This window comes from Cupressus sempervirens, chromosome 10 (assembly GCF_028749045.1).
Source record: "Cupressus sempervirens isolate cs-2001-9-10 chromosome 10, ASM2874904v1, whole genome shotgun sequence".
Classification (NCBI taxonomy): Eukaryota; Viridiplantae; Streptophyta; class Pinopsida; order Cupressales; family Cupressaceae; genus Cupressus; species Cupressus sempervirens.
In genome coordinates this window covers 554,645,523-554,659,074 of record NC_143127.1, presented here as the reverse complement: position 1 = coordinate 554,659,074, position 13,552 = coordinate 554,645,523, and the positions used below count along the sequence as shown (strand labels likewise).

At 34.9% G+C, this 13,552-nt stretch overlaps 1 protein-coding gene across 3 annotated transcripts; it reads left to right on the top strand.

Annotated features, from left to right (window-relative positions):
- The first annotated feature begins 770 nt into the window (after positions 1–770).
- On the top strand, positions 771–8,408 carry LOC149535093 (transcription elongation factor B polypeptide). Of its 3 annotated transcripts, XR_016357105.1 has the most exons (12): positions 863–1,031; positions 1,817–2,099; positions 2,465–2,602; positions 2,715–2,805; positions 2,974–3,042; positions 3,139–3,214; positions 3,312–3,377; positions 3,468–3,838; positions 6,954–7,032; positions 7,253–7,394; positions 7,597–7,711; positions 7,888–8,408. XR_016357105.1 is itself a non-coding variant. In XM_089804885.1 (8 exons), the coding sequence occupies exons 2-8, from the start codon at positions 1,926–1,928 to the stop codon at positions 3,814–3,816; spliced, it is 963 nt and encodes a 320-aa protein (XP_089661011.1). In that variant the 5' UTR covers positions 771–1,031; positions 1,817–1,925; the 3' UTR covers positions 3,817–4,121. The 3 variants fall into 3 exon arrangements, 2 of the variants coding, with proteins under 2 accessions (XP_089661011.1, XP_089661012.1); XM_089804885.1 differs by lacking the exons at positions 6,954–7,032; positions 7,253–7,394; positions 7,597–7,711; positions 7,888–8,408 and having other exon boundaries at positions 771–1,031; positions 3,468–4,121; XM_089804886.1 differs by lacking the exons at positions 6,954–7,032; positions 7,253–7,394; positions 7,597–7,711; positions 7,888–8,408 and having other exon boundaries at positions 846–1,037; positions 3,468–4,121.
- The last annotated feature ends 5,144 nt before the right edge of the window (positions 8,409–13,552 follow it).

Here is a 13,552-nt window from a genome sequence, read left to right as displayed (position 1 = left end):
CCATATAGTATTATTAGAAAGAAAGAAGAAGCACGTTTGCACTCAATCTCGCATCAAGACCATGTGTTTGAAGCTACTTCTATAGAAAATGGTAATGTCTGTCAGTCTACAAATATCCATTTTTTTCATTTACTTGTGCCTTTGTGTGGCTTCCTAAGTAATTCACTACTCTTTTTTAGAAGTTCACACTTGTTGGATTCAAAGAAGGTGTTCACACTCAGAAAAGTGCTCAAGAAACTTTCAGGTATTTCAGGTCTCTTTTGATTGCTTCTAGAATTTCACTACTTCTACATTTCCTAAAATTGCCTCATATCTACTTCTTCTTAAGAATTAATCTCTTTTTTTTCTTACATATAGGGCTTTGCTGCCTTGCCACAAATAAGACTCCTATTATGTTTCTATTTACAATTTCAAAAAAATTCAAAAAATGTGCAATTCAAATCAATTCTTGAATTAGGATGTCTTACATTAAATCAAATATTGTAGTTGTACATTTTTTTAACCTTCAAAAAAATATGTCAAATGTACATGCTTATATATATATATATATATATATATATATATATAATTTACACTACCATTGATTCAAAATATTTCTTTTAAATTTATATCTTTTAAATTTGTCTTTTCAAAAAAAAAACTATCGACGTACCTCTTGCACTTCTTTGGAGCAAGTGCTAGTATAAATTTAAGATAATACTTTTTTGTGATTAATTATTATTATTATTTGTTAAGCTTGAATAAACTCAAAGAGAAGACATCCATATCACAATTTACCGTGTTGTAGTCGCTGGCAAAAGCATGCAACTGTAATTTATAAATGTAAGAAGCTCATCAGGGAACTTAGTGCTTAACGTCTGCCGTTAAGTTGGAGGATAATCATCCTCGCTGTTACAGATATCGTTAGCGAAAGATCCAAGACAAGAGTTCCAAACCCCTGCAACCATTCCCCAGGGGCTAACAATCAATGATAAATTTCTTCACGATTTGTCAATGTCGCGCCTTCGATTCTTTGGAGCTGCATTCCATCTGTAAAGGTCCTTTCCTTTTAGGAATAATGTTATTGCATGAGATATAGCTTTTTATTCTCTTTGGATGAATTTCCTTTAATTCCTTTCCTAATTTTTTCAGGAGAAAGGGTTTCTGGTTGTTAAATTTGGTTTCATTGGGAATGGGATGCCATTAATCTTTCGGAAGGGGTTGTATAGCAGTTTACTGGATTGCCATAGAGCGTGTTTTGTGTAATTGGAAATTAGGTTTACTATTTATTTTCATTCTTCACTTTGATCTCTCTGTTCTAGTAAAGAAACAGGAGAATTTTTTGTCCAAATGACAATAGAATTGTCGCCTTTCTCAAGCCTTGCTTTTACCATTTGTGCTTCAAACTTGCATTAGATGGCAGCCGTGCTTTTGCCTGCTCTATGGAATTGCAGATTACTAAAATCACAATCTTCTATGCATTATATTTTTTTTTTCCTGTCTTCTGAGAGAGAATAAATGATCCAGCATGATTAGTAGGAAAACATACTTTCACATAACTCTATTAGGTAAATATCCACATAGATTTATGGTTCTAATCCTAGTCATTTTTAATTGGAGCTTGACCACAGTTTCATCGATTTTTTTCTGTGAGAAGCGACATTTTTTTGTCAAAAATACAAAATCTTAAAGAATTTGAATATTCCTTTTAGATTATTAACAATGCAATTTTCTCTTTTCTAGAATATACATTCTTGTTAATCACGCTGTTCTTTAAATTTTGCCCTCTTTTCTGCAATTTTTCTTAAGGTTTTGACAGATTTTCCTTTTCCTGCAGGTTTCTATGAATTGCTTGTTTAGGTTTTCTTGATAATCCCATAAATTCATTCGGGAATGAAAATATAGTGTTATATCTTGATTTAGCTGTAAAGTGACATTGCAACAAAATGTACAAAGGAAACATGGGAGGGCCTCCTTCATTGTTGAACCTCTGCCTACAGAGTGCAATTGATAATGTTCGGTATATTGGCGATGTGGGAGAGACAGATTCAGATCTATTGAAGGTCATTTTGGCACATTGCACACCAGAACAACTAAAGTTCATTGAGGATTCAACTGAAGTAAGCTCATTGGTTTTCCATTGTTTTTTATATGTACTTCATAGTAAATGTTCTTAGAATATTAAAATCTATGAAGTTATTCATTTTAAGCATTAAATAAATGTTAAAGATTGTCTTAAGAGTATATGTCCGATTATTCCTCTCTACACTGAAAAAATGGTTACAAGAAAAATGTAAACATTGGAATGTAATAGTTGCTTCTTTCAAAAATGAAATGAACAACTTACTGAAATACAGAAATCTTAAATATACAAGGTTGGAACTTTCTCCTGCATGGTCTTAAATTAGAGCTTTTAATGTGTTAATGTTTGAGGCAAATTGTCAGCTTGAATGCTGTTGTAACTTTGTTGAAAAACATCTTGTAGGGAAGAGACTTGAGTCCAGTCACAGATGGCCTCTGGCTGAAGTTTTATGAGCGTAAATTTGGGGAAGCAAATACTAATTTGGTGAAGAAGAGGATGGGGCAGAAAGGGGTCTGCTTCAAATGGAAGTTACTTTTTGAAGTAAGGTCTTCCATAGTGCTAGTTGTGTACTGTAGTGTGCATGGTCTGTTTATTTCCTATGGAATTTATGTTGTCGTACTCTCCTTACAAACTCATATGAAATTGCTTCCAGGCTAAGGCTGAAGAGCAAGAGAAGCGAGAGCAAAAGACACTTGAGAAGTCATTAAATCGGCTCAAGCAATTATATGCAAAAGCTGATCTAGGTATTCTAGTCGCTACTTGATACAGCTAATAAAGTAGCTTTGCTAACCAATTTAATTATTTTGCATTAACTTAAATTTTTCTTAGAAATTTGCTAAATTTGTAGACATTTTGATTTTGCATACAAAATAAACTACTCCTAAGCTAATTGGTTATTTTTTGATTCACAGAAAAGCAAAATAAGCAGATACAAATATGTACAAAAGTTCCACCAACAAAAGGGAAAAGGAACTATGGAGGTATTGTATTCAGTGTTGCTATTTTATAATGATAAATGTGTTGCCTGAGAAGGCTAGTGAGTGGAAATTTAGAGCTACTTGGCTGGGTGTATCCAGGTGTTGGGTCAAGTGTTGATCTCTCTAATGTAAAGGGTCGGCTGATGAAAAAGGCAAAGACGGAATTTATTGCCTGGTAAGCTGAAAAAAGGTTTGGTTGAATTCGAATACAATTTCTATTTGATTTGTCAATATAGTTAGATGTTGGTATGATTTTTTTTAATTTCTGACAGTCGTGAAGCAAGAGCACAACCAACAAGATTGAACAGAATTTCAGCTCAAAGCAGGGTACCCTTAGGGTGAGCTTTTGTACATTGTTATTTTTTTACAATTGATTACTATGTGTAGAATAGCTCCTCAGTGACTTTAATTTTCCTTTATGGATGTAGGAGGGAATCAAATGCATCCAAATGTGCTTCGTCAATGACCTCTAGTCAGGCAGTGAGCTCAAATCTGAATGCAGCTTCAACTAAATCTTCCTCAACAATAATCAAAAGTCATGTGATTAACTCAAATAGGTCCACAGTTACAGCTAAAAGCTCTTCATTGCTAAGACATGGGATGGACTCTAGTGTTTCTACAGCTTCTCAGCATAGAACAAACTCAAGTTTAATGACATCTTCTAAAAGTTTCTCAACAACAAACTCAAGTGGTGTGGCAAATTTCAATGTAATAGGCCGTGGTTCAAATATCAGAGCTAAGGATTCTATTGTAGAGCGTAAAAGGAAGAATTCCTGATTGAAGCCTGGAAGTGTTTATGGTACATGTTAATATGTCTTCAAATGCTTAGTTAGCTCACTTTATGTTAAAAACTAGATATTTTATGAGGTTCAGGTATTTCACTGGTTCCATTCATTGTGGAGAGGATTAGGGTGCCTGATTTGGTCCTATCAGTTGGTCTGAAGTTTCTTGTATTCACTCCAAAATCTCTCTATAAATTATGCTTGCATTGGCCTGAAACTCTGCTTGTTGGTAATATTGTTGTACAGTCTCAAAAATTGTATGCATTGCCCTAAAAATAATAGCTGCTCTATGGTTTTCAACTTTTTTGTTTATTTATTTATTTTGTTGTCTTGTCCCCAAAATTCTACTTTTTTTCTTAATTCTGCTTTATTAATTGCTCTTCGATAATGTTTTGTGCATTGCTCTGTAAAACCAACTTTTATATTCGTACTTATTTCCTGGCAAGATCACGTCTGAATAAAAAGTGCAAATGCTTGAAGACTGAAGCTGTATTGGCATAGATATTGGAGAAAAAAGAAGAAGACATCTTCCAGGAAGTGGAATACATACTTCTTAATGTATTACTACAGGACTGCTTGAATTGATTACACTAATTCCCTTTGTAATTTAAACTTAGTTACCGGGTGCGTGCATCCTGCCCAGGTATCCAGATGCTGGTGCAGGATGTGGGGCTGGTGTATTTGGATGCTCACAGCGAGTGCTTTTTTCCTCTGTGGGTGCATCCGGATGCACCCACAGGGAGAAAACCGGCTCCCTGTGAGCATCCAAGTGCACCTGGGCGCATCTGAATGCACCTGGATGCCCAGTGCTCAGAAATTTCAATAAAAACTTCAAAAAAAGTGACTCAGCACATGTGCTTTAAAAGTGATTTTTTTCAACAAAACCCTAAAACGACCCTAGATGAGGCCATTCATTGTTAAAACATATCATTTGCGAACTATCAATTGGCATTTGATATTTTATCTTTGGCATTTGGCATTGATCACTAATCTTATCATACTATAAATGCTCTAATTTTGTATATTTCTTGCATCACACACACATCCACATCCGGATTCAAACCGGTAACTTAGAATATAATTAAAGCTTAAGTTTTATAGTCTCTTTAGCCCTAAAATCATTCATATAGACATGTCATGTGTGCTACCGATAACATAATTTAGATACTCTAGCAGTTGCAATGTCCTGATTATGAGTTGTGTAATATGTAAATCTTGGAGGCTATAGATTAAGTTGTGTCTAGCATACATTCTTGGAGATTGTATACTTGTGTATGTTAGAAGGCACAATATTTATTGTGCCTTTCTCTAGTAAAGTTTGAGATGGATTTATTCATAACTGATTGCAATTTGATTATTTCGCATATTTGGGTGGATGGATGAGGGCAAGTGAACACTAATTTGTTGAGGTTCCAAATTATTCAGAAGCACTCGCAACTGCATCACTTCCTGATGTTGAGCTAAATACTGTCACCAAGCATTTTTTATTTTTTGTACATTGTATGTTTAATGTGAGTCAGAAGACACAAGGATTGGAAGCTTTTTGATGATAGGTTGCAATTTTTTTCGTTTGCGTATCCTATTCAGTTTAGCAGCATTTTTGGGTGTATTGATCAGTTCCAAGGGAATGCCACTTTCTGGAGAGTTATTAATAGAATATCTAGAATCTAGATTGTAAACTACTACAGACATGTTTGATTTGACACAATCTACTTTGTATTTGTTAACATGCATATTCTTAATGGATAATTTCATGATCATATTGTAGTATATTGCTTATGATCTGTGTGAAAAATTTAACTATTGCAGTCACTGATTGTTAATCTCTTATCATAAACGATTATTAAACTGCTGAAAATAAATTCTCAGCTAATATCGAAAAATAACACAACTGCAACTTCACTTATAAAATATGGAAAGAAATGCGCAACACAATGAACACAATATATTCGGACAAATTGTCCTTGGAAAAACCCCTAAGGGAAAACCAGTTCTACAGATGAAGAATTATATTAAACTTCAGCAAATCAAGAGATACAAAATTTCTTGCCTCTCACTAGCAGAACTCCGACAACTTCCTAATTTCTTCCACTAATATTCCCCACTGCTATCCCCACGCTAACACTGCGCCCTTGCTAACACTGCAAGACAATTTGCTATCACTACAAATTGCTTCTCCAAAACTTGTTTCTCCAAATGACCCAATGACCCCTTTTTATACTACTCCTGTTGGTAAACCAATGATCGAGATTAAATCAAACCAACGGCTGAGATTAAGACAACTCGACAGTCAATAATAGAATTGGTTGCAAGGTGTCCAAAAGGGAATCACTAAAATTAGTAAATAATTATCCTTGCAATAACCATTTACTAATTCTTGGCAAGTGGACAAACAGCTGTCCAAACTACCCATAACTAATGCTGCTATACATAGATAAAGACGAACAGCTGTCCAAGCTACCCATAAATACAACTGCTATTTCCGGGTCAGAAATAACAGCTGTCCAACTAACAATAATTAACAATCTGCATCTCAGATATCAAAATACCCACCAAATATCAAAATACCCATCTTGGAAATTAAGGATTTTATCATTCGTGTCATCCTAGTCTTGTTGAAATATGAAAAAGCTTTCTTCAGTCCATTCAGAATTCTGGTGTATTTTCCTTTTTAAAATTTCCTGCCTAACAATGTAATTGTTTCTTATTTTGACCTTGAGATGTTATTGTTTGATTATCTTTTACGTGTCAAACTCTTATCATGGAAAGATTGAGTAGTAATATTCAACAGCGTCTTTCCTGAAAATTTTCAGGGCCTCGATTGTGCACATCCCATATTTTTTCCTGAATCTGTCCTTGTAATGGTACTGGAAAAATTGATGTTGGGGTACGGTGTAGATATAGATGGTTCCTGCATATGTCAAATCTGTTTGGACTCTAGTAGAAAATTATATTCAAGTGGTCTTTCTGTAGGCCATCTGCAAAGTCTTAACACATCCACGTAAAATTGTTCCAATTCTACACTAGCATTTCAATGGACAATTTTCACAAGTTATTCCATTTTTCTTGGCAATAATTGTGGCTATTGGGACTGTTGAATGGCAACTACTGACCGGTATTTGGTGTTTACAGGGCTTTAAAAAGGGACTGCATCCTGTGGGTAGTGTGCTCCTTGGGGTTTTGATATGGTGGATCATTCCCTTCCTGTTTGGTACGTCCAATTTTTTATGACATGCACCAACTTGACAATATGTGTTGCTCTTCAAGAATTTTTTCTCTTTGCATTAATTCAAATTTTGCGCAAGCAGTATCAATGCTAATTGGAAGAATTTGGTGTCCGAAACACAGTTATCAATAAACTTTTTAAATTTCTATTATATGCTACTCCAAATTTAATCAATAGAGAATGGCTTTTGATCTGTCTTCCACAGATACAATGTAGATGCCATTATACTACTGCACAAGTTGAAGGTCTTGTACTATACAAATCAATTCAATCTTTATTTTATTAATAATCTACACAAGATGGTGCGAATTTTCCTTATCTTTAATTTATATGGAGAATAAACAAAGGTATGTTTTTCCTCGTAAATGAAGCTCTTCTTATTTTGATGATTTGCTGAAACATTCTCCTTCAATTCATATGGAGATCATAAATAAAGACGTGTTTTTAAATAAAACTTAAATTTCTTTTACGTGAAGAGTTTGTGCTATCTTTCATCTCATAAGATTATTCATAAAAGTCATCATCATGACAAATAGTTTCCACGCGTAGGCATAGTTACATGGAAAGAGATCCCAAAGGCACATCATCCCCTTTCTCACAATATATGGGTATAGGAAGGAAGGTTTTTTCATCCTCAATCCTCTCTTTTATTGGAAATCTTTTGGTGAGTGATTTATAATCTTTATGTGTCTCAATATCAGGATTGTTATAGCCCAATACTCGAATTTTTTATAAGATTGTTTTTGGTTCTATTGCAATGGATCTTAATCATCACCTTGTTATTTCATTGTAATGGCAGCTAATAGACAGGATTTGTTGTCCTGAAACTCTTGTCTTCAGGATGAAGCCTTAAGGCACAAAAAGAACATGTGATTGTTTTGATGCCCAGTGGAAGCTTCTGCCTATGAACAATTTGTTGTGCATTAAACAGCAGGTCTGGATTATCTTAACTCTAAATTCCGAACAGTTTGTTTCACAACAATCAGGCCCTATGGATGGTTTGAAATACATGTAACAGATATAATTGGTCCTCAATGCTGTATTTTCCATGACATGGGAGCGACCTTCCAAACAGCTACTTGCAGCAGAGTTTACTTCATTCTAGGATATCGATATTAGAAAAACATTGTTGAAATGACCAGTTTTTCAGAAACAAACTTTGCCTAAGACATAATTTTAAAGACAATTTGGTTGCCAGCAATTATATGAGGTCATCTGCATTGATGCAGATCAACAATTGAATATCTAATAGGACTGTCAATTTTTGCAGCAGAATAAACAAAATCTCAAGCTCATCAAAGCTTGTATGAAATTTTATACTGGAATAAAATAAATTATACCAACACTTTCTTGAAGATAAACTTGCTGGAATAAAATCTTATTTAACAATAGTGTTACCGGCAGTGCATCTCGCATTTCCGGAGTCTTCAAAAATGGCTGGAGACTTAATGTTAAGTCTCCCAAAAAATAGAAGGTTCCTCCTTGATTAAAAAATAAATTTAAAATGCAACATTAAGTCATTTTATGATTTTGATCCTTATTTTAATATTGTTTTTAGCAAGGCAATAATTAATTTCAATATGTAATGAGAATTGCAGCTATTATTAATCTGATATGATGATGATCATATGCAGAATTTAGAAATCAGGTATGAGATGATGATCGTATATGAAATTTAGAAATCAGGTATGATTGAGAGAAATGCAATGTGAGTTTTGAACTATTTGACTCTATATTAATATGACATTACTATTTAGTATTAGCCTTTGACTCTTTAAATGTTCAATTTTCATACTTTAACTTTCTAATATTCTTCTCTTCAAAGTGCTATGCTATGAATTTACGGTATTTCTTAGAAATTATTGGTTTATTTTTTCAAAACAATTGCCATGACTTCTATTATATTTAAATAATAGGCATACTAGTACCAGAAACCTACAAGTCTCCCATCTTGAGGTAACAGAACTTACAATCTTGTTCTACATGCTACAGAAGAACGTACAACATGCATGTAGAAATCCAAACTAGACTACAACTGCCTTGTACCTTCAACCCAACATGCAAAGAAAAACAGCCCTCTTTTCCTTGTATCCAACTCTCATGAATGCATTGATAACTTTCTTTATCCTTCTTCCTTTATATTCTTGCTTCAATCTTCATCTTCTTTATACGTGATCAACCAAGCGTACTTTTTCTCTTGCTGCAATATCTGATTTCATTAACTGATTTCCCACTATACTTGGGTGGGAGATTACCCATCCCCACTTTTCTTTTGCATTAAAAGATTTTTGAATAATAAAAAATCTGAAAAAAACTACTTTTTCTGGACCAATCCAATAAGACCCACTTCTAGGCGTCTAGGCTTGTCAAAAGACTAAATGAGAGCTACATAACGAAATTAATAGTACCCCTTGCTCAGCATGGGTTTTTTCATGACCAACATTAAACATTAAATGTTACAACGTGCAACTAAATAAATCTAATTTTGTGCATCATTAACCTCCTCAAAATCAATATTACACAATACAGTTGAGAGGATTGAGTCAATGTTGCCAATCAAAATTACAGTTAAATGGAATTTAAATTTAAAATAAAGTATTCTTCTTACTTGAGCAAGATTACTTGTGATCTCGGTCGCACTTGCGTCATGCCTTGAAAAACTAATGTTCTTAATTAGTGAAAATGGTGGCTCTCTTCAAAAAAGTAGTAGTTCAACTTGAAATGCCAGCGGATACATATCTAAAGCTAATCCATATTTTGTACTCCTATGTTATTGGATCTAGTATATCTTGAACTACATGTTCGAGCTCAACAATTAGGTTTGCTTTAAATTTGGCAAAGAATAGTGATGGGCTGTAATCTTGAGGACCCTGTGATGAACATGAATAAATTCTTAATTTGACTTTTTACATATGATAATGACAAACTAATAGTTATATTTTTTAATTTTTTGATTAAGAGAAAATTGATTTCACAAGAACCAAAAACCCAAGTTCAGCACATCATAAAATAAATAGGAGAGACAAAAACAAACCAACAAGAAGTCCGACCCTAGATAAAAGGGACCAGAAAAACAAAGGACACTATCCTAAAATCACCTGCACACTATTGATTAAATCTATGTTCTTCTAAATAAAATTTGCGTTAATGCCCCTAACCTTATTGACTAAATTATAAGGGGGCTAACACGCTCGTCCTTACCACATAATCTGGTAGCAGAGCCAATCAAAACATCTATCTTTGCTTTGTCAACAACATTCACTTCGTTGGTTGAACTTGGGTCCTCGAAACGGGTTTTTTCAGTTGACACTGATAGAAGCAGGAGCATTGATATCCTTGGATAATCCTAAATAAGGTGTTGCCTGACCATTTAGCTCCCTGAGGCCCTTGATGGAGTTGTCCATGACAATCTTGCTAACAACCATCACATCTTTGACCTTATCTTGTATCTTTTTAAGGGTATCCTGTGAGTTTTTAATCCTCTATTTATGGATAGACTTCAACTCGTTTATTCCCCTCGCTAAGGTATTAGTATTCTCCATAATAACATCCAGTTGTTGTTTAGAAGAGAGGGTATTCTCTTTCAAACTATTATTTTTTGCCACAATCCAAGAGAAAACCCAATTCTTGTTATCCATCATGCCCTTAATATCCTTATTAATATCTGTGGTTTGTAAAATAGGGGAACCCTTCTCATTAGGGGTCTCCGTTTTTGCAGGGATGTCTACACGTATGACTGGATTGTCTTCTGTAACACTATGCTTAGGTAAAACAAGCGATTTGGGGGCCATAAAAGCCATAGGCGAAAAATCTTTCCCCGACCAAGCTTTTTGGTTCTCATCGAAAGAGACCTAGAACATTTCGAAGAGTCAACAGCGGCCTCTTTTGCCCTTTTTGTCCCTGCTTAGGTCTAGAGAATCTCGAATGTAATCGCCATGAGGAAGGGAAACATAATTTGAGTGTTCGTATCAGAGGCCACAACCTTTTTGCACAAAGACGAAGCTGAGGGGCTTCTTTGTAACACCTACATGAAACACCTCACCCCACTCTGAATCCATAGAGCATAAGAATAAGATGCTAATAATATATTGAGTAGATATTTCTAGGTTAGCTTACACGTAATTTCAAAAGTGATTAGGAATTATATTTATGCTGATTGACCTGGATAATTGCATGGTTAGAATTGTTATTTCTGACTATTGATTCGTGTCTTGATCTAATTATGCTACAATTAATTGACATATTAAATGGAGCAAACTGCCCATAACTATTTTTGTATGCCATTTTGTTATATTTCCATTAGCACCATGATGAGAATTTTTAGTGACAATAGACAAATCATCCATAGATTTAGATGAGAGATTTTGAATGGGAGAGGAAAGCAGGAAAACTGAGGACAATGACGATCAACATAGAGATTTTGCAACTCGGGATGTTGGGATTTTTGCAGGAGTGACAAACTTGTGAGCGGGAGGGAGATAAGTTGATAGAGATTTGTGTTGAAGATGTTTTTGAGGCTAGGAATAGGGTCCCATAAGATGTTGAGTTGCTTTTGGGAGAAAATGGGATGACATGTCGAATTAGGGGGAAAAGGCTAAGGTAGGTGCTGGTACCTGCCCTTGATTGTTGCTTTTTGGTGTTAAACCTACAAGGAAATAATCTTTTCTAGAAGTTAAGGATACTTATATATGACCTTAGGTAAGTTTTTTGTTCTTGTTCCAAATCTTGTGGTAGATCGCAACATTGCTACAATGGCTATGTTGGTTGTGGGTAAGTTTAAGAGCCCCTTGTTTTTTGGTGTTAAACCAACAAGAAAATCATCTTTTCCAGAAGTTAAAGGATATCTCATATATGGCCTTAGGTAAGTTTTCTATTCTTGTTCCAAATCTTGTGGTAGATCAAAACATTGCTACAATGGTTTTATTGCTTGGGGGTAAGTTTATAAGCCTTGGGCCTAATATTAATCTGGTAAGAGCTTATGTAGAGAAGAAATGGAATTTATAAAGTTATCTTGACATAGCGCTGAACTTGTTGATCTCTCTCTCTCTCTCTCTCTCTCTCTCTCTCTCTCTCTCTAAGGTGTTATGTGATCACTAGTAAATCTTCTCTAGCTCTCCAAAGTTAGGCTCCTAATCTTGATTTTAATGATGATTTCTTTGTTATGACTACTGTATCGGTTCGCTTCCTAGGGCTCCCTTTGGAGTACTGGAATGACTCCCTTTGAAATATTGGAATGAGGACATGTTTAAAGGTTTGGCCAACTCTTTTGGGGAGCTCCTATTTATTGACCTAATGATTGCTTCTAGATCTTGTTTGGTTTATGTGAGGATTTTTGTTGGGGTAAACCAACCTTTTGATTTTCCTTTGTTGGTTGTGATCATTTCAAAGTTGGCTAAATGGATCAAAATGGTGAAATTTGAATTTGTGCCTTTTATGTGCTTTGTTTGTAAGAAATCAGGTCACTGGGCTAAGAAAAGTCCGCAAAAACCCAATTCGGAGTTTGCCCCCAAAAAGGATTAGAGGAGGGTATGGAAAGTTAAGTAACCTCAAGACAAAGCTAGAGACGTGACTAAGGAGAAGAACCATGCTCAAATGGAGAACACCCTAGTTTCTAATTAATGTGATGGGGGCTCCTAGGCCCTCAAGAATCATGATGGTGGCATTGGTGTCAATAAAGCTGAATCTTTGTTGGTTTGTAACCCTTTTCAAATTTTAGCAGAAGATGCATTTAATGAGAGTGTGGGTCACTAGATAAAGATGTTTTGCAAAGTGATATTCCTTTAAGGGTGGAAGAATCTCAATCAAACAATGGGAGTTAGTAGTGTTTTGAGGAGGCTTAGCAATGCAATATACTTAGGGACTCAAAACTCCTTATGGTTTTTGAGTAAATGATATTGTGAAAGGAAGTGGCTTTCTTCTAAAGGTTTTAAAAATAACAATAAATGGGGGGATGAATTGTTGGATAATAGGGAAGCCAGGTTATGGTGGATGAAGGGAAGTCAAAAGCACCATGGACCTAGGTTGAGAAAAGGAGAGAGGGAAGGAAGAGGAGAGTGTTGTCTCCTTGTCTCCTCCATGCAATGGGGGAGTGTCAATAAAAAATAGAACTAAATATGAGAATGTATCTCCAAAGGGAAACAATATTGGAATTCCAAAGGGAAATAAGGTTAAGGTTGATGTTGCTTCTCCTAAATCTAATGCAGAAAGTCACAAAATGGATCAAGGTGCAAGAGCGTAGGCAAATGGTAGTCAGAAGGCCATCTCAAAGGTTTGGTCTTCCCTTTTTAAATGAAGATTCTTCCATGGAATATAAGAGGACTTAATGGGTACCATAAATAGGATGTCCTAAGAAATATTTTTAGAGATCATAAGACAAACATAATCTTGATTTAGGAAACTAAAATGTTAAGTGATAAGGTTAGTAAAATTAAAAAATAGTCATTGTGGTGTGGTTGGGTCTAATTCATAGGGTGCCTGTGGAGAGGTTGTTATTTTTAGAAATTTA